Here is a 19301-nt window from a genome sequence, read left to right on the forward strand (position 1 = left end):
AATCCGGAAAGAGACATATATTAGCCGTCAGGTTCCATCAATTATTTGATTATTGTGATATATTTTTTAATCTATTTATAAAAACAAATTTTGTGCCCATTACACCATTGAGTTATGACTAGTAACAATACTGACTGCGGATCATTTCAAGTGGTTTCAAGCGCAAACCTTGAGGTCAAACCATGAGGACATCGGGAGCAAATTGGTGTCTAGTTTTTTGAGCGGACGTGCCCACTGCCTTGGAACATTCTCTTCACACAGCGTGGATGTGTGTGTGCGTGTGGACGTGTGTGCGTGTGTGTTTGTGTGTCAGCTGCCTCATCTCGTGTTGATGTCGACTGGCTGCCACCGGGCCTGACGGTTAATAACGGGATAAAACACCCCCCCTCACACGGAGCCCCCTTCCCCAACACCGTGACCTAACCTGTCCAGTCCAAAACGATGAGCCAGCCTCGGTCGGACGAGTTCAAGCCGCCCCCGGAGTGCCCGGTGTTCGAGCCCAGCTGGGAAGAATTTGCAGACCCGTATGCCTTTATCAATAAGATCCGTCCCATCGCCGAGAAAACTGGCATTTGTAAAGTCCGGCCGCCTCGGGTGAGTGTGTTCGCGGATGTTTAAACGCCCCTTTCGACGTGGATGCTCGTTTGGTCGCGACGCTTTTTGGAGATGAATCAGTGAGGGATTTAAAGGGACTGCTCAACATGGCGGATGAACGGTTAGGTTCATTCTTTGTGCAGCCGCGACTCGCTGTGCCATTTTCACCGTCGCTGGCGTCACTAGCAGCCCGCTTTCGTCAATCTCGGACGCTTTACACGTTCCACAAGCATGTGCCGAGTGGGATTGTGTTGTTGTTCGCCGTGTGTCAACAAAACCTTGGCGCTCCGGCCACTGAGTCGTTCAACTAAGAGGCTAATGCTAACTAGCAGAAGCTGTCATGATGTAGCACACGGCACTGTTGTCATAGGTGGATATGCGGAAGACATCCTTGTGCGGTCAACGGCAAAAGTAATCATAAAGCACATCGTTTTTTTGTCTATCAATTGGGCCCTCGTGTCTGCGTGGATTATCTGACGTTAAATGCCGAAGAGCATCGCGTCCATGGCGCTGTGGTCAGCGTGTCATACAACACTCATCAATTGTCACCTTATTTGAATGTTCACAACAGAGGCTATGTATATATACTCTTCAGGCCAGTGTTAATAATGGACTTTACAAAGTGATCAAATGGCAGCAAAACAAGTACATCAGGTTATGTAAATTGTGTATTAAGAAACTAATTAAACATCTGTGCCTCTTAAAATGGAGGTGCATCTATACAGGTTATAAAATGTAGACAGTTTTCAACTGTCCTTGCGCGACTCTAGAGCCAGTCTTGTTGGGTGTTGTCCTCCATGTTGGCTTTGTGGTAAGATGGCCTAGTGACTGACTGAGTCTTCCATCTGGCCATTTTGTGTGCCAGTGGGGGATGAATGCTTCTGACTTGTAACAAAAACTTGGGCCTCCCCTTTTGTGGGTGATTATTCTTGTTGTCGAGGCTGTGGAAAGAAACCCTTAAAATTCGGCTTTTTTGTGTGTGAGTTACAAACTGAGGAAGATCAGCTTGTTCCATGTCAAAGGCCTTCTTTGTCAAATTGACTAAAATCGTTTTTAAAATGTGTTGTTGTGAAGAATTTAAAAAGGAAAGCCAACAATCCACATAGTTTAAGAAAAATAGACTCTGGCCCCCAACATAACAAGCCTCCTACTTCCAAACAAAGGCTCATGTACTTGCTCTGTTGCTGTTTAGGGTTGGCAGCCTCCATTTGCTTGCGATGTTGATAGACTTCACTTTGTTCCCCGGATCCAGAGGCTCAATGAACTGGAGGTGAGTGTTGATTGGTCATGTATTTGCTGTCAGAAAGCAAGTTACCATTTGTTGTTGTTTTTTTAACACACTCTCTTGTGTTAAGACCTGCGTGTATTCAGGCATGAAAAGAAAGTAATAATAATGTTGTTTGACAGCTGAAAATACCAACCTGGTTCATAATATGGTGTTATGTGTTAATTAAGATAAACAAAATACAGACAAAGAATTTATGTATTTTATGATGGATGGATGAATGACTACCACATTTTCTTGGTTGTATGATAGCCTTTGCAGATAGAGAGCTATACATTTCTCCAAATATTGAATTCAATGTTTAAATTAGAAATGATGAACTTGCCCCTGACAAAGGACTACAAAGGCCAAAACGCATGGACAATTTCTTAATCAACTGGCATATTAAAATAAAGGCCTTTTATCCAGAACTACTCTTGAGTGGCTCAGTCTAATGTTTTTTGTTATAACCGATTGTCTATTCCGTCCCAGGCACAGACAAGAGTCAAACTGAATTTTTTGGACCAGATTGCCAAATTCTGGGATTTGCAGGGATGTTCCCTGAAGATTCCCCACGTGGAGAGGAAGATTTTGGATTTATACCAGCTAAACAAGGTTGGCGTCATATAACCTGGACAATTATAATTGTTTTAATTGCCTAACTAACCCTCCCATCACTGTCATGTCCCCATCACAGTTAGTAGCGGATGAGGGCGGATTCGACATTGTCTGTCGGGACAGACGATGGACCAAGATTGCGATGCAGATGGGTTTCGCCCCTGGGAAAGCTGTTGGCTCACACCTGCGAGGGCATTATGAGAAAACCCTCTACCCCTACAATCTCTTTCAAAGTGGCGCAAATCTGCTGGTAAGATACACTTTGCGTAAATATAACAACATTGTTCCTACTAGAACTGATACAATACAGTGGTGCCATGCGATATGAGTGTTAATTCATTCCTTGACCACACTTGTAACACTAAACACTGATCTCAAATCATCTTTCCCTATTGAAATAAATTGAAATGCCATTATTCCATTCCAGCCTCCCGTAAAACCCCACGCCAATTTTTAGCATGTGTTATTATTTTAAAGAGAAAAATAATTCTATAATATTTGATTTAATGAAAACATACTGTAAGACCAGTGTTGGGGTAAATGTGTTACAAAACTAACTGATCGAAAAGTAACGTGTTACTGTAATATATTACATTTAGACAGCAACAAATTAATACAAAAATATGAGTAAGTTGTTGTAATATTATTACAGTTACTGAGTCCTGTAACAAATTACAATGTTAGTACCGCAAGACAACATTAATCACCAAAAGTATAGGGGAAGATCATTTACCATATTAGTTGTTGAAACAATCACCGTTCATTGCTTACTTGCTAAAAGAAGTCACGCAACAAAGATGTGTACATAGTTCAAAGAATCTCTCTCGCGGACACTTTTACACAAGAGTCAGCATCTTACATGGCTGAGAAGTCATTATGTTTTCATGCATTTTTATTCTTTACAAAAAACTTACGTATGAGTATTGGGGGGCTTGGAACGGATTAGGGCATTTACATAGAAAACGCGTCTCTACTTACAAAATTTTCTACCTAAGAAATTTCTTCCAGAACCAATTAATTTCGTAAGTAGAGTTACCACTGTATATTGTATTGCTCCTTCTGGTATGCGCACCCTGGCCACATGGGGACAGTGTAGTGCAGACATACAGATGTACTGTACATGAGACGGCGACAATTCCTCAGTCAGCTGCAGTAATGTTGGTTGTTTTTTGCAGAGGATAAAAAATATATATATGCCCGCCTTTAAAGCTTTGTACGGCAGTGAATTTCAACTGTGCCTCACAATACACAGCTTCACTTCACGCCTCTTTTTTGAACAAATGTTCCCGATCTGCTAAACCTGCTTGTTGTGAAGTGCTCGTCTCTCAAAATTTCTGTCAATTCTCAAAAAAACTCATAAGTCGGGTCACTCATATCTCAAGCCACCACTGAATATGCAAACCAGCTACTTGTTTGATTTGAAGCATTTTGTGTATGCGCTGAAAAAAAATGATGGTTGACTTTACTCAATTTTATTTCGTCAAGTGGTTGTTTTTATTTTGTCAAGTGGTCCATAGTGATCTACTAATTTATCTGGATACAGATGATTTTATTGTGTGCAACCACTTGACGAAATAAAATTGAGTAAATGATGCACAGCATTTTTTTCCAATGGTTCCTAAATAAACTGCGTTAATGGGATGGCCGTGATTGTGTTTGACTGACAACTGTGCTATTCTTTTCAGTTCTATTGTGTTTCAACCCTTGGACACAGTTAAATGGTGCCTAATTATTTGTGCTCGTTTGATCATTTTAAAGAATTCTGTTATCTATTGCAAGAGAGCTCATTATTGGATTGGTACCCCGTGGCCTCTTAGTGCAGGTCGCTCTAAATAGTTTAATTACATCAGCTCTCTCTTGCCTCAGACACCAGAGGCAGCTTCCAAACTGATGCGTTTGGAGGCTGATCCTGAGCTTGAAAAGGTATGTGTGCGCCACAGTGAACAAGACATCTTACGATTAACAACATGCATGTTTATTTCTGGCTGGGTTTTATGCTGTTTTTCAAATACTGCTTGCAGAAACAATATATTTACCTTTTTAACTCTTAAAATGTTATATTTATCTCAAGTGAAAAGTGTATATTCATCTCAATACCAATATTTTTGTGGCAGGAAAAACATTTCTATTCATAATATTGATTCAGTCTAACATAAAGTCTTCTATTCGTGTTTCCCAACCTTTAAAGCGGAAGTCAACCCACACATATTTTTTTCAAGAATATGTTCCCAGCAGGCCCACTAGTTGAAACACGGCAGTCTGATTAATTTTGCGTTTGTGGAATATAAGTTAAGCAGCAGAATGTACTAGTTTTTAGCCTATTACGGCTCAGATTCAGAAAACAGGTCAGCCGTGATTGGTCGTTGTGAGCAGTTGTGATGTCATTTTCAGTCGACACAAGACAAAATGGCCGCCCCCCAGAGATGGCTAAAAACAAGTGGATTAACACTTATTCCACAAACGCAATATTTATCAGAATGCTGTGGTTCAACTAGTGGGCCTCCTGGGAACATATTCTTGAAAAAAATATGTGTGGGTTGACTTCCCTTTTAAGGAGCCAAGGCACCCATTTTGCGTAAAAATCTCACAGTACACCACCAAACAAAAATGTTACTAAAAGTATGAATACTAAACCAATGGTCGCGTTGCAATTTATTCACAAATTAATGTACTCCATGTGAAATATGAGCCTCTTTAATTGAATGCAAAGCTGATATTTTCGCTGGAAGACGATTTATTCTGTTGTTTCATTATAACTTCTGCATCTAGTGGAAAATCATGTATTTGTACTGCCTTTCCCTATATGTCGCTCGCATAGATACAACAAATATATATTTGTATTCTGTAACTATTTAATAATAACTTTCTGATCAATGAAGTGAAATTGGAACATTTGACAACTCATGGTTGGGAATCACTATTCAAATTGTTTCCTTTCTTCACCTTGACTGGCCTCAAATGGGTTGGCATGTTGCTGTATTGTTTTTCTTGCATGCTAAGTTAACCACATCCTACTTTTGACATTTCTTTTGACTGCTGAAGTTATATTTTACTTACACTGTTGCTGTATCCCTCAGTCTGTCAACAACTTTCTATTGGCACAAATCACTATATTGATTACAAAAAAGTTACACAGTTGTGGTCAGCAGTTTGCACACGTTCTCATGGTTATTGGGCAATGGTTAATTTGGGGCCTTGTAGTGGCTTTTTTTTCTTTAAAAACCCACCTGGAAAAAGAACAATTCAAACAAACATTAAACGCCCAAAATTAATTTGACATTCATGCTGTAATGAGTTGTATAATGTGAACTTAGCTGCTGTGACCACATTTCCTGTACCTTAACAACAATAAAAACTGAATTCTATTAATTTCCACTTAAGAACCCAAAACTGTTCACTTACTGCTGAACTTATGTTAAGTAAATTTTAACCTGCGCATTGTTTGCTTCAGTGTGTTCAAAAGCCAGTCTACCCAGAGCCAGAGGAGAGTGCAGAAAGTATAGATCAGGTCGACACCAAGGAGCCCAAACTGCCGGAGCCACTTCAGAGACAGCCCATCCAGACGCCCAATTCTTGCCCCAGTGCTCGCAGAGGAAAACGCATGAAGTATGAGGTGGGGCTTGCTCACTGAAATGCATATCTCAGTACACGCCACGTAACATACAGTGGATATAAACAGTCTAGAGACACGTTAAAATGACAGATTTGGTGATGTAAAAAATGAGAGAAAAAGATAAATACAGTGGTATCTCTAGTTACAAATTCTTAATTAGGTTTCTGAGCCCGTTTGTAAATTGAAAATTTCCCATTGAAATGAATGGAAATGCAATTAATCCGTTCCAGCCCCCAAATTAAGTTCAACATTTATTTTTGTGTGTGGTTAACTGTGTGATTTTAAAAAGTCCTCAATTTACGAACGAGTTCCGTTCCTACACTGGCGATGTAACTCGACGATTTAACCAGAATTTCAGTGTATGTCGGATTTCACAGTGAAAGTCAAAATACTTAGTATAAAAAAAAAAAAAAATACATTAAAATAAAAACATAAAATGCTGTAATTACCATTACTGCTGAGAGATGGATAGAAAAGAAGGAGTGGAGGGCAAAAAAGTCAAAGATGCTGCCGGTGCGCAAACAGACACGATCGAGGCACTATGCGCATGCTCAACCGCAAGGAATCCTGGTCTTTCTAGTACAGGAAGTGCTTGTATGCGGAAGTGCTGTATATATATATATGTGTGTATATATGTGCACTTGGTGGCATGTGTGTGCTGACTCCCATGTAACACGAGATTGGTTGATTCTGAATGCAACTACATCCGCAGTGTTGAAGGGTGTGCACACAATGTGCAAACACATTATTTTAAAAATAAAAATCATATTTTTACTTCCCCTCTCGAAAAAATTAAACTGAATTGTTTATCGAATTGAATTGTGAATGTTGTAGGACATGCATTATTAATGGTGGAACAAGTTTTAAAATGACTTATCGTTGTCTTTGTGTTTTTTGCAACATAAAAACCTGGCATTTGAACAGGGGCGCGTAGACTTTTCCAGCCATTGTATCAGTGACATTTAGTTGATTCAAATGACCTATATTGTGCCCTTTTCCTGTAGTATATTTGTGTGAAGACTGAGCCAGGCGAGCCAGGCGAGCCAGGTGAGAATCGTCCCAACCTGAGGAGGAGGATGGGCTCTTTCGTTGCCAAACCGGAGCCAGGTATGCCTCCGCATTAAATGCATCTGCTGCAGTGGTTCGTTTGAAACACGGTAACTGACGTCACTCTTGGCTGTCATACAGAGAAAGAAATTCCCATTCAAGTCAAACAGGAGCCAGTTGAAATCAAGGTACCAGTAATTGAGGAGGACAAATTCAAGCAACGCTACAAAAAATACATCCCATCTGTTCCTCCAAATCCAGTATGTACAAACATTCACTCTTTGTAAATATATGAATGTACCTTCAGTTTTCTGCTCATCTGTTCAGTTTATTCAACAACCAAAAATGAATCTGCAAGATATTAAAATGTTGTCTGTTATCAAGTCTTTGAGGATTTTAATGTGATTCATTGTAAACAAGCATGAGCAACTAACTAACGTATATTTAGAACCCAGCTAAGAACAATGATGAATCCATATAACTAAGAATGTTACACTGACACATCAGAATTTTTTGTTTTACTAGCAGATAAAAACCATAACAAATGATCAAGGAAACATTTTAAAATGGGTGAAAATACCCACACTACTGCTGCATATTGAATAGGAACCTTTGTTTCGTTCTGTAGGTGGATCTGGTTGTGTGTCTGGTTTGTGGCAGTGGGGGAGACGAAGACCGCTTGTTGCTATGTGACGGTTGTGATGACAGCTACCATACCTTCTGCCTCATCCCCCCTCTGACTGATGTCCCCAGGGGAGACTGGAGGTGCCCCAAGTGTCTGGCTCAGGTGAAGATCATTGATGTAAACAATAACACTGAATAAAACTAAAAAAAAAAATACTGAATTCATTGTCTTCTTTTAGGAATGTAGCAAGCCACATGAAGCGTTTGGCTTTGAGCAGGCTTACAGGGACTACTCCCTGCGTGCGTTTGGGCAAATGGCAGATGCATTCAAATCAGATTATTTTAACATGCCAGTTCATGTAAGTTGAATGCGGTTTATACAAAAATAAGTGGATGTTTTTCTACAACTATTCTGATTGTTCCTGTTAATATATCTTCCAGATGGTACCTACAGAGCTAGTGGAAAAAGAGTTCTGGCGCTTGGTGGGAGCCATTGAGGAGGATGTTACCGTTGAATACGGAGCGGATATTGCGTCAAAGGAGTTTGGGAGTGGATTCCCCATACCCAATGGAAAATTTAAGGTTTCTCCTGCTGATGAGGTAAACTGATCACCATGTAGTACACCATCCAAAACAATGGACATAGATAGATGAAGCAAGGTCAATAATTGGACTGAATTAATGAGTATGCCTAAATACATGTTTGTTGGTCTGCATCTGTTGCCTCCAATGCAGAAATATCTCAAGTGCGGGTGGAACCTCAACAACATGGCAATGATGAATCCATCCGTCCTCACGCATGTGACAGCGGACATCTGTGGAATGACATTGCCGTGGCTTTACGTCGGCATGTGCTTCTCCTCCTTCTGTTGGCACATCGAGGACCACTGGAGCTACTCCATCAACTACCTCCACTGGTATAAAACAAATCCTACAAGGAGTGATGCATATATTTATATATATTTTATATTTATACATTTTTTTAAGAATATGCTCTATGCAGGCTCATTAGTTGAAACACAGCATTCTGATTAATATTGTGTTTATGGAATATGAGTTAAGCAACAAAATCCACCCGTTTATGGCCATCTCTGGGGGCGGCCATTTTGCCACTTCTGTCGACTGAAAATGACATCACACACCCTCGTTATCTGAGCCCTGAGGGTCTGTGATGTCATTTTCAGTCGACAGAAGTAACAAAATGGCTGCCCCCTGAGATGGCTAAAATGGGTGGATTTTGCTGCTTAACTCATATTTCATATAAATCATACTGACTTGCTCTTTAAGATCTTTCCATGACAAGAATAACAATAAGTCAATTATTTGTTCATGTTTCTTTTATTCACACCAAGGGGGGAACCCAAAACCTGGTACGGGGCTCCCGGGTTTGCTGCAGAGCAGTTAGAGGAGGTGATGAAGAAACTGGCACCAGAACTGTTTGAGTCTCAACCTGATCTCTTGCACCAGCTGGTCACCATCATGAACCCTAACACCCTGATGGCCCACGGTGTCCCGGTATATTTTGTACATCATCAACACAGCAAAATGAACTTCTTAAAATGGATCCTCATTTTTTGGGGGGGGTTTGCTTCAGATTTATAGAACAAACCAGTGTGCTGGTGAATTTGTCGTCACGTTCCCCAGAGCCTACCACAGTGGCTTCAATCAAGGTTTCAACTTTGCAGAGGCAGTAAACTTCTGCACTGTTGATTGGGTAAGCAGGATTTTTCATTAGTTAACATTTACGGGGTGTCCCCAAAGTCACGATGCACTTCCTTTTTTTTCTATTTTATTTCAGTTATCATTTGGAAAGACGTCAGGCCGTCACCAATTGACAGCTGAGGCGTTGCAGTTTTTGTAAACATACAGTTTCGATGCCCGGGACTCATTAATTGAGATTTGTGCCTGTGCCGACTTCTGTGCAGTTCTGCTGGTTCAAGAAGCATTATGTTTGTCACACTGCTCCAACACTTAGTACGGATGTGTTCTTGACAAACCATGCTTGCCTGCTAAGGAAAACACCAACTTACTGGAGCAGGCATTCGCACAAAGCCACAGAGTCTATCCAGAGGGCTGTGCTGGAAATCAGCATCCACAAACCTCAATTTAAAGGATGCTTTGGAGAGTGATAAAGCTTTACCCGTACTAATTTCAGTTTGTTGAGAATCATAATCTTCCGCTTTGAACAACATGAAGTCGCTATGGTTAAGCTTTATCCCTTTGTTGATGCTGAGTTTCAGTGCAGCTCTCCAGATAGACCTTCTCAGGTTTTGAGCGACTGTCTTCTCTTTGTGTTCGGTGTTTTCTTTACCGTTGGTAGTAGCAGGCCTTCTGCTGCGTTGTTTGTCAAGAACAGACCCTGTAACGAGAAACTTGCCAGGGATGGCGTAAGTTGTACAAATTAGTTTGACCGCCATAAATTTTCTCTAACTGGCAATTAACTGGAGTCATGGACCCGACATTTCTTGCCAGGTGACAATTTTGCAACACTGCTTCAAAGTCAATCGGCAATCTATGGGGAAAGGAATCTTATGCTTAGAAAAACTGCAAAGCCTAAGATGTCAAATTCTGACGGCCTCACATCCGTCCCAATGATTCATGAAATGGAAACGAACAAAGCAAATTTTTTTGTGACTTTTGGGACACCCTGTATTTTCGTTGTAATTGCAGAGCATCTGTGGCAGCATTGAAGCACACGCGTTTTTGTACAGCTTGCAGTTTACATTGGGGGCATACGTGGCATGACAACTTTGACCTTGTCTTTCCATTACTCCAGATGTCTCTTGGTAGGCAATGTGTCAATCACTATCGTACTCTACACCGGTACAATGTCTTCTCCCATGACGAGATGGTGTGCAACATGGCAGCAAAAGCAGAGACCCTCGATGTGGTTTTGGCATCTGCTGTCCACAAGGACATGGCCGTCATGATCTTGGAAGAGCAGGAACTGAGGGAGAAAGTGGCAAAAATGGTGAGGTAGTCATAATAAGTTTGCGCTTCTCTCACACGTAAGCGCTAACCACTGATTTGGCCCTCACACTGAAAGGGGTTAGTGCAGTGGCAGGAGGCAAAGTACGATCATCTCCAGGATGACGAGCGACAGTGTGCCAAGTGCCGGACCACCTGTTACCTGTCTGCCATCACCTGTCCCTGTAGCCCAGGAGTGCTCGTCTGTCTGCATCACATCAGCGACTTGTGCTCCTGCCCGGTCACCAACTACACACTGAAGTAAGTCACACTCACTAAGGAGTCAGGCGATTGTCAAATGGACGTTCTTACTCTGAAAACTCGGGTTCAAAGTGAATGCCTGAATAATAATTCTTCACATTCAATTTCCCCGTGTAGTTACAGATACACACTGGAGGACCTGTTACCCATGATGAATGCCTCGAAGCAGCGCGCTGAACAATATGATGCATGGGCGACTCGTGTGTCAGAGACTTTGGAGGCTAAGCTGGAAAAGAAGAAAGGTAAGACAACAAGTGTCGAGAAAAGCACAAAGCATTTGGCCAATCCAAATCAAAAGTAGCAACAATGATGAACAACAACAACATTTTATGTGTCATGATCCTCGTCCTCTACTCTCGCTGCAGGCTTGCCAGTTTTTCGCTCTCTTCTTGCCGAATCCGAGTCCGAACGGTTCCCTGAAAACGACCTGCTGCGTCGGCTGCGTTTGGTCACCCAGGATGCCGAGAAGTGCGCCTCAGTGGCGCAGCAGCTGTTGAATGGGAAAAGGCAGACCAGGTATTTTTCTAATTGAGCAAATGTAAAGATTAGCTGTATCAAGTAACGGTCATGAGATTGACTTGACCTGTTCAAGGTATCAATGTGGCATTGGGAAATCCCGGAGCCAGCTGACTGTGGAGGAGCTTAGTTCGTTTGTAAGGCAGCTTTATAACCTCTCCTGCAGCCTCACTCAAGCGCCCTTGTTGAAGGTAGGCTCAGGTTGACGGAATCTGAAGAGACCTGTGAGGTTAGATTCACATCACAGCAGTTTGCGCAGCTTAGTGCCTTTTGCTGTCTCCTTTGAAGGAACTCTTGAATCGCATCGAAGACTTCCAGCAGCACAGCGAGAAGGTCCTGGCCGACGAGGCTCCCAGCGTGGCTGAGATCCAGAGCCTGTTGAATGTCAGCTTTGACTTTGACGTGGACCTGCCTGAGCTGCCGCGCTTGAGGGAGCGGCTAGAACAGTCCCGCTGGCTGGAAGGGGTGGAGCAAGCCAGCATCCAGCCCGCGACCCTGACTTTGGAGACCATGCGAAGGCTCATCGACCAGGGCGTGGGTCTGGCACCGCACTCGTCGGTGGAGAAAGCCATGGCACGCCTTCAAGAGCTTTTGACGGTGTCGGAGCACTGGGAGGACAAGGCGAGCAGTCTTCTGAAAGCCAGGTGAAGGCGGCAGATCAAATGATGCATCATGGTGTTCACATCTATTTACAAGGGTGCAAAAACATCCAAAACATGAGATCATATTGGTAGCTTCGTTCTTTAGTGTACTTAAAATATTTTTTGTTGTACCTAGTCATGTCTCTCTTTCGCCCTGGGTCTGTTGCACTGATTGTATCTGAATGATTTCATATTGCGTCAGTGCACCTGATTTTGCTTCATTTTAATTCCAGCTAGTGCAAAAAGCTGTGGCTAGAATATTCAACCAGATCAACAAAAAGTGAGCATCATGTTGAGTTCTGCCCTCATTCCACTGGTGCTGTTCAGCATTTACTGTCACAAGTTGCTTATAATGGCATGGCTGTTAGGAATGTGCATCTCTCCATCTTAACTTAGAGCTTAAACTCTATATTTTTCCAGAGTGATGTTCTTTTGCCATGTGTAGTTGCCATACTTAGCTCTGATTTTTGATTTTCATCCTGTTAGATTTTATAAACATTTTAATTCACGGGGACAAACAGATTTCATAGAACTACTCCTAGTTTTTAATATTACAGCAAATTGGGGTCCAAGACCTTTCAAACCTGTCTTGGAACAATACATTTCCTATGTGGACTGGAAATAACGCAACGACAGTTCTCATAATTAATTTTGTCTTGGAAGTCACTGTGTCCAGTTTTATTACTTACAGTGTACCATTGTGTACTGTTTTACCCGTCAGACCTCCTCACTCCATTGAGACTCTGAGTGCTGCAGCTGAGGAAGTTTCTGGCATCTCCTCTCACCTCCCTAACTGCATCCTTCTGAAAGACACCATCAGAAAAGCTCTAGAGTGGCTCCAAGAAGCTGAGGAGCTTCAGGTCCGGACACATTTTGCTCTTTTGCCGCACGCTTTCACATTCAAACGCATGTTTAAAGTGTACCTGTGGTGGTCAGAAGGAAAAATTTTATATATCGTTGCTGTCCTGTGAAAAACACATCCATTTTTTTCAATTTTATTATTTTCACGTGAATGGTGTTTCCGCGTTACATTAACGTGAACATTTTAGAAAATTCTAAAATTGGACACATGTTTTTCACAGGACAGCGACGATATGCTTTATCAAGAAAAATTGCAAAATTGCAGCGTTTTGGTCATATTGGTTGTAGCAAGTTTAGCTAGCAAGGTACCCATCTGTCTAAAACGCCATGACAGACATACAGTACTTGCTCCATCCTGGCCTGCAGACAGTGGAGCCGTGATGTGGCATCATTGAAAGCCATCTTGGCCCGGCCGTCTCCAATTCAACGTGGCATTGTTCAAATGAATCTGAGTCGGTCCCGCCATTTTCCAGAGTTGGGCATTCCGTCAATCCGTCACTGACAGAGACCTGTTTTGCGCACTTCTTCCAAGATTAATGGCCTCCCTCAATACACCTCAGTCAATTTTTTTCCTCAGTGCGCATCAAATGCACTGTAACATTGCAATTCAAATAGGAATAAATATTTAAACAGGATAGAAAGTAAATATTACGTACCCAAACGTAATATTGCAGCACGGTAATAAAATAATACTACAAAAAAATATATATATATACCGTATTTTCCGGACTATTAGCCGCACCTTTATATAAACCGCACCCACGCTATTTAAAAAAGAAAATACTGCTGATTAAAACGGAACAGAACCAAGAGAAAATAAAGTACTTATCTTCATTTCACTGCCTGCTGCGACTCCAGTTTGTCGGTTAACGTCCTTTTATTGCTGTAAGCGTCTATAAACATAAGTTACGCCAAAACGAAGCGGTCAAAAACCTGTATGCCCTTCCCAGTCAACACCTATACTCTGTTTCTTTCTCCTTTCTTATACTGTATACTCTTAGTGACAGCGCCACACAGTGCTCAAGACAAGTAGTACATACAAACATTTGGCTCCTATATAGCACCCTCGCCTGTTGAACTCCTCCACCTGCAATCACATCCTGTTGATGGCTATTGTATTGTGTTGTTATTCCGGTTAGACCGCCCCTAGAGGTGGAAGAAAAATCCATAGAATACCCGCACCGGTCTATAAACCGCATGGTTCAAAACCTAGGAAAAAAGTAGCGGCTTATAGTCCGGAAAATACGGTACCTAATCCCCAAATGAAATACAATGTTGCAGTGTGTTAATAAAATAACTACAAAACAATAGACATAATCTCCAAATTAATACACAAAATACATATTACCCAAATGCAGGCGTGGTATTAAAAGGATTTTGTGAAAACAAAGGCCTTAAATGGCATTAAAATCTATTAAACAGAAAACAGGTCAGCCGTGATTGGTTGTTACCATTTTCAGTCGACAGAAGTGACAAAATGGCCGCCCCCTGAGATGGCTAAAAACGGGTGGATTAACTCTTATTCCACAAACGCAATATTTATCAGAATGCCTTGTTTCAACTAGTGGGCTTGCATGGAACATATTCTTGAAAAAATATGTTTGGGTTGACTTCCCTTTAACAATATTGCTCCGTTTCCCCATCAGTGCCTCAAAATGGGCCGTCGGAGGTACGGTTTAACCAACAACCATGTTGTTTTGCAGGCTAATGGCCGCATACTAATGGTGGACAACTTATCTGATATGGTGCTACGAGGACAAGCCATTCAAGTCCACCTGGAGCCACTAGACAGACTTGAGTCTTTAATGGCAGAAGTACAAGACTGGAAAGAATCTGCTGCTTCCATTTTCCTTCAGAGAGACACAGCCCAAACCCTACTTGAGGTAAAGCCCTCCTCCACCCTTCCCCCAACGGAACCTTTACGGCTCTGGAGAAAACGGGAGGCCTCACTGTTGCATTTTCCATCACAGGTTTTGTGTCCAAGATGCGAGTTTGGAAATGAAGGGTCTCCCAAGAGGAAGGCCAAGAAAGGGAAGGAATCACCTAAAAGTAACAAGAAGAAAACTCTAAGGTTCAACACTATCAGTGATGTGGAGAAAGCGCTTTCAGAGGCCAAGAATTCTGCCTCTGTTGTAAGTTGTTGACAATTAAGAAACTGAATTAATCGCTAATGTCGTTCTTTCTACACACATCATCCATATACCCAAATAGTGTCCTGCACTTAAATAGATGCTCTGCCTCCATTAATGCTCTTCATGAAACACTTCATGAAAACAAGGTTCACGTCACCCGACGTCATAAAAATGTAATCAGTCTTCAAAGTGTATGTGAACATCTCTACTTAGGTCAACCTCAACCACTGCAAATATTAGAACGATCAGACCCGATATTTTGAATTTTATAAGCATAACGTCTTCCTCGCCATCACAAAGACCAATCACTGCTCAGATTGAGAAAACAGGTCAGCTGTGATTGGTCGTTGTGAGCAGTTGTGATGTCATTTTCAGTCTACAGAAGACAAGATGGCCGCCCCCAGAGATGGCTAAAACCGAGTGCATTTTGCTGCTTAACTTATTTTCCACAAACGCAAAATTAATCAGAATGCCATGTTTCAACTAGTGGGCCTGCTGGGAACATATTCTTGAAAAAAATATGTTTGGGTTGACTTCCGCTTTAACTCATATTCCACAGACATAATATTAATCGGAATGCCGTGTTTCGACTAGTTCGGCTGCATAGAACATATTTTTGTAAAGAAAATTTTGGGGTTGACTTCCTCTTTAACAACATACAACTAAAAGTAATTTGAGAAAATGTATTGTATCAAGTTAATTGTTCTTGGCATGAATCCGTCCCCAAGAAGAAGCTGTCATTTTCAAAAAAGGTTAATGACCCCTGGACTAAGTAAATCCTTGCTCAGTCGTAACTTACACATTTTTTTTCATAGCAATTTTGTTGGGCTAAAAGTGAATCTCTGATACAAAAATGTTGCCTCTTGCTGCCTAAATGTTGATTTTGTCTTCATTTTTAGAATGCAACGCTAGAGGCACTGCGGGCCAGGCAGATGGAGGCCTTCTGTCATCTGAGAGTGGCAAACGAGTCCAAGCTCCTCCCCACTGCAGACTGCACTGACTTGAAGGTGTGCGTCTGTCAGAAGGCGCTCATGGGAGCGATGCTGCAGTGTGAACTCTGCAGGGATGCGTTCCACAGCGTGTGTGTCAGGGACCAATCAGACCTCAGCGATACACCGCCGTGGCTCTGTCCCCAGTGTCAGAGATCCAGAAAACCGCCGCTGAACAAAGTTCAGCCTCTGCTCGCGTCCCTGAGGCGTATCAGGGTTCGACTGCCGGAGGGGGACGCGCTGCACCACCTGGTTGAGAGGACGGTTAACTGGCAGCGTCGTGCGCAGCAGATTCTACAGTCTTGTCATTTGACAGAACTGGAAAATGGAGCCGAAACTCCGCCCATTCTGACCCGTTGTGCATCAGACTCCTCCGACACTTACAGCAACACTCAGGTCATTCGTCGTCTCCTTGTGCTACTTTTTGTTTGCTTTTGGCAATCAAAGTTAGTGATTTTTTTTTTTGTGGGTGTTTTTATGCAGGCCCCTTGTTTAACTCCAGAGTGGAACAAAACAAATCATTCTCAGACTGTCTTCTATACCGAGCAGAGATGCATTCCACTGCAGGGTCAGCCGTCTTTCGCTAACATGCAGATTGGATCCACCCAAAGGGAAAACTTCTTTTCGTTTGATGTTATGCATTTGTCTGACAGGCTTGAATCAGGATCTGGAGGAGCTGATGGTGGAAGGTCTCCTCCTGCAGGTGTCACTGCCAGAAGTCCAGACCCTGCACCATGTTTTACTGGACAGAGCCACGAGCCAGCACACGATGTCTCCAGCACGGGGCGATTCCACAGACTCCGACAAATATGTACAGTTTCACTCTCAGGGAAAAAAAATCAACCAGGTAAATGTATAACCGTCAAATGACTTGTCTGATCCCTCTTGAATTTGTTTTTAAACGGGCCACATGACAGAGTTTGATTTGAATTGGTCCGGTTTACCTTATCCATTAGTTTGATAGTCGTAAAAATTCATTAGCTTGTTAACCGCCACAATCAGTTCGGACCACGAACCCAATCTGTCAGCCATAACACAACATGGATAATTACCGGTATGTTTTGTTGACAGGAACAAAGTGCAAATCATATCAGCAGCACGGTTACATTCTTCTTTCAACCATTGTGAAATGGTATGTGAGGAACTGAGTGTATTCTGTATTCGGCTGCTGACAAGCTGAGGAATTGTAACTAATGCTGCTTACTACCTAAATTCACAAATATTAAAATAGAACTCAGTCGTGCGGCGGCATCTTCCAATTTAGCATTTGTTGACCAAAGCCTAAAATTGAACAGTGAAAAATCTGCCATTTCATTGTCACTGTTTTGATTTTCAATTGCAAATCGAAAATGGAAAGAAAGAACAACACATGGATTTTCTTTCAAAAGAAATGCTTGGTTTTTTTTTTTTTTTAATTGTGCTCTCGCTTTCAGGATGCTAAAGCGAGAGAAGCTCTGATGGTGCCAGAGAAGAAAGCAAAGAGGCATTTGGCTCTAAACAGGGAGCGCAGGGCGCGGGACAGAAAGCATTCTCACAAAAGACAGAAGATGAATCAAAAGGAATTGCAGCGCAGGCCAGCGTTAAACTTGTCCTCGCCGCGTTCTGATATCTCGCAGTCTGACGAGTCTGATGAGGACATGGCTGTGTGTCCTGCAGAGAGATGCCAGCTCCCTGAGGGAAATGAGGTGGGAATAAATTGTCCAAACTAAATGAATAAACGCATCGATAATGAATGTATTCTATTATTGTCCCTTTGTCTTCCTGCAGGTGGACTGGGTCCAGTGTGATGGCAGTTGCAACCAGTGGTTCCACCAAGTGTGTGTTGGTGTCACAGCCGAAATGGCGGAGAAGGAGGACTACATTTGCGTCCGGTGTGCACTGAGCAACACGCACATGATGGAATGAGGAGATCCCCGCCAAATGACGGTTGTTGGGTGCCACCAGTCTCGCCCTCATCTTTGGCCCGTTTTTCAACCCTTTTGTAACAATGGTGCTATCTTCTCTTTCACTTGTTGTCCAGAACTATAATTGTTTAGTTATTTTGAGGGGGGGGGGGGGTATTTTTACATGCATATTATATATATATTTACTTCTTATGAATTGTTCGTGGCAGTCAAAATGAAAAAAAAAAATCAAGATGTGATGTGTTCTGCATGGGATGCCATTACATAGACACAAAGGAGTCTTACTTTAAACACACCCAGTAAAGGTTAAATGGTTGATCAGGGGTTAATATTCTCTTCTCTCAAGCCTCATTGCATGCCTTGCAAGATTTAATTACATTGGAGCCAAGGTTTTCTCCCTGTCCCCACCCCCTTTTTTAATCCAGTGTTTAGTTCTTGCATCTTAAAATAATTATTGCCATTTTTGTAGGATAGTTTTATTTATCTGAGCAATAATTTCTGTCCAATTTGACATGGATCTCCGGTGAATTGTTGCTGCCATCGCAATGGTGTGACGTACACAGTGAATGGGCGCAGTTGCAGCAGCTGGTTGAAAGAAAAGACTGCTGACATGTCCAAATGGCAGTGTGTATGTAACTTGGTATAGGATATTCAGTGTGGACTTGGCATAGTTTATATTGTGGAATAAATTCATTTTGTTCTATGGATAAGTCTGTCTTTGATACAACATTGATTGGTTATGTGTTGTGCTGTGGCAAAACCAATGTATGATTTTTCATGGCAATCAAAGGATGCTCAACCTTCAGCAGAACAAGACACCAAAGCAAAGCGTAGGTTTTGTTCGGATATGACAGATGCACGTCACACTGTCAACCAGCAGTGGGCAGTATATAACTAAACTACAGTACTGAACTTTTTGTTTTCTTTCGGTTTTGGCGGTCAAAACCGCGCCATCGTTTTCTATCCATGCCTATCTTCAGCATCTCTTACACAAATTTTTCTGATCTCTTCCTCACGGCAACTCACAGTCCTCAGCATACTTCTACCAATATGGTCATTGTCTCCTGTGTATAAACTAGGGTTGCCAACTGTTCCGTATTAGCCAGGACCTCCCGTGTATTGGGCTAATTTGGTTTGTCCCATACGGGACCTTAAATGTCCCGTATATTGACTATCAACTCTTGCAAATACAGAAAATTGCAATCTACCGATCCTGTAATATAAGATGCTTTTGGTAAATCTTTGGATGGCGATCGATTGTCAATAACGA

At 42.1% G+C, this 19301-nt stretch overlaps 1 protein-coding gene across 2 annotated transcripts; it reads left to right on the forward strand.

Annotated features, from left to right (window-relative positions):
- Positions 1 to 232: 232 nt before the first annotated feature.
- Positions 233 to 18741, forward strand: kdm5bb (lysine demethylase 5Bb). Of its 2 annotated transcripts, XM_086033570.1 has the most exons (28): positions 233 to 594; positions 1787 to 1864; positions 2351 to 2473; positions 2556 to 2726; positions 4343 to 4399; positions 5928 to 6089; positions 7094 to 7196; positions 7278 to 7396; positions 7765 to 7923; positions 8000 to 8119; positions 8202 to 8360; positions 8496 to 8677; positions 9113 to 9275; positions 9355 to 9474; positions 10537 to 10731; positions 10807 to 10988; positions 11106 to 11230; positions 11354 to 11504; positions 11581 to 11695; positions 11793 to 12148; positions 12867 to 13005; positions 14710 to 14889; positions 14977 to 15138; positions 16038 to 16523; positions 16611 to 16695; positions 16781 to 16974; positions 17561 to 17812; positions 17895 to 18741. In XM_086033570.1, exons 1-28 carry the CDS (start codon positions 442 to 444, stop codon positions 18030 to 18032), a joined length of 4629 nt encoding a protein of 1542 aa, XP_085889696.1. In that variant the 5' UTR covers positions 233 to 441; the 3' UTR covers positions 18033 to 18741. The 2 variants fall into 2 exon arrangements, with proteins under 2 accessions (XP_085889696.1, XP_085889705.1); XM_086033579.1 differs by lacking the exon at positions 4343 to 4399.
- Positions 18742 to 19301: the final 560 nt, after the last annotated feature.

This window comes from Filicampus tigris, chromosome 1 (genome assembly GCF_054856515.1).
Source record: "Filicampus tigris isolate MCC_2025a chromosome 1, RoL_Ftig_1.0, whole genome shotgun sequence".
Taxonomy (NCBI): domain Eukaryota; kingdom Metazoa; phylum Chordata; class Actinopteri; order Syngnathiformes; family Syngnathidae; genus Filicampus; species Filicampus tigris.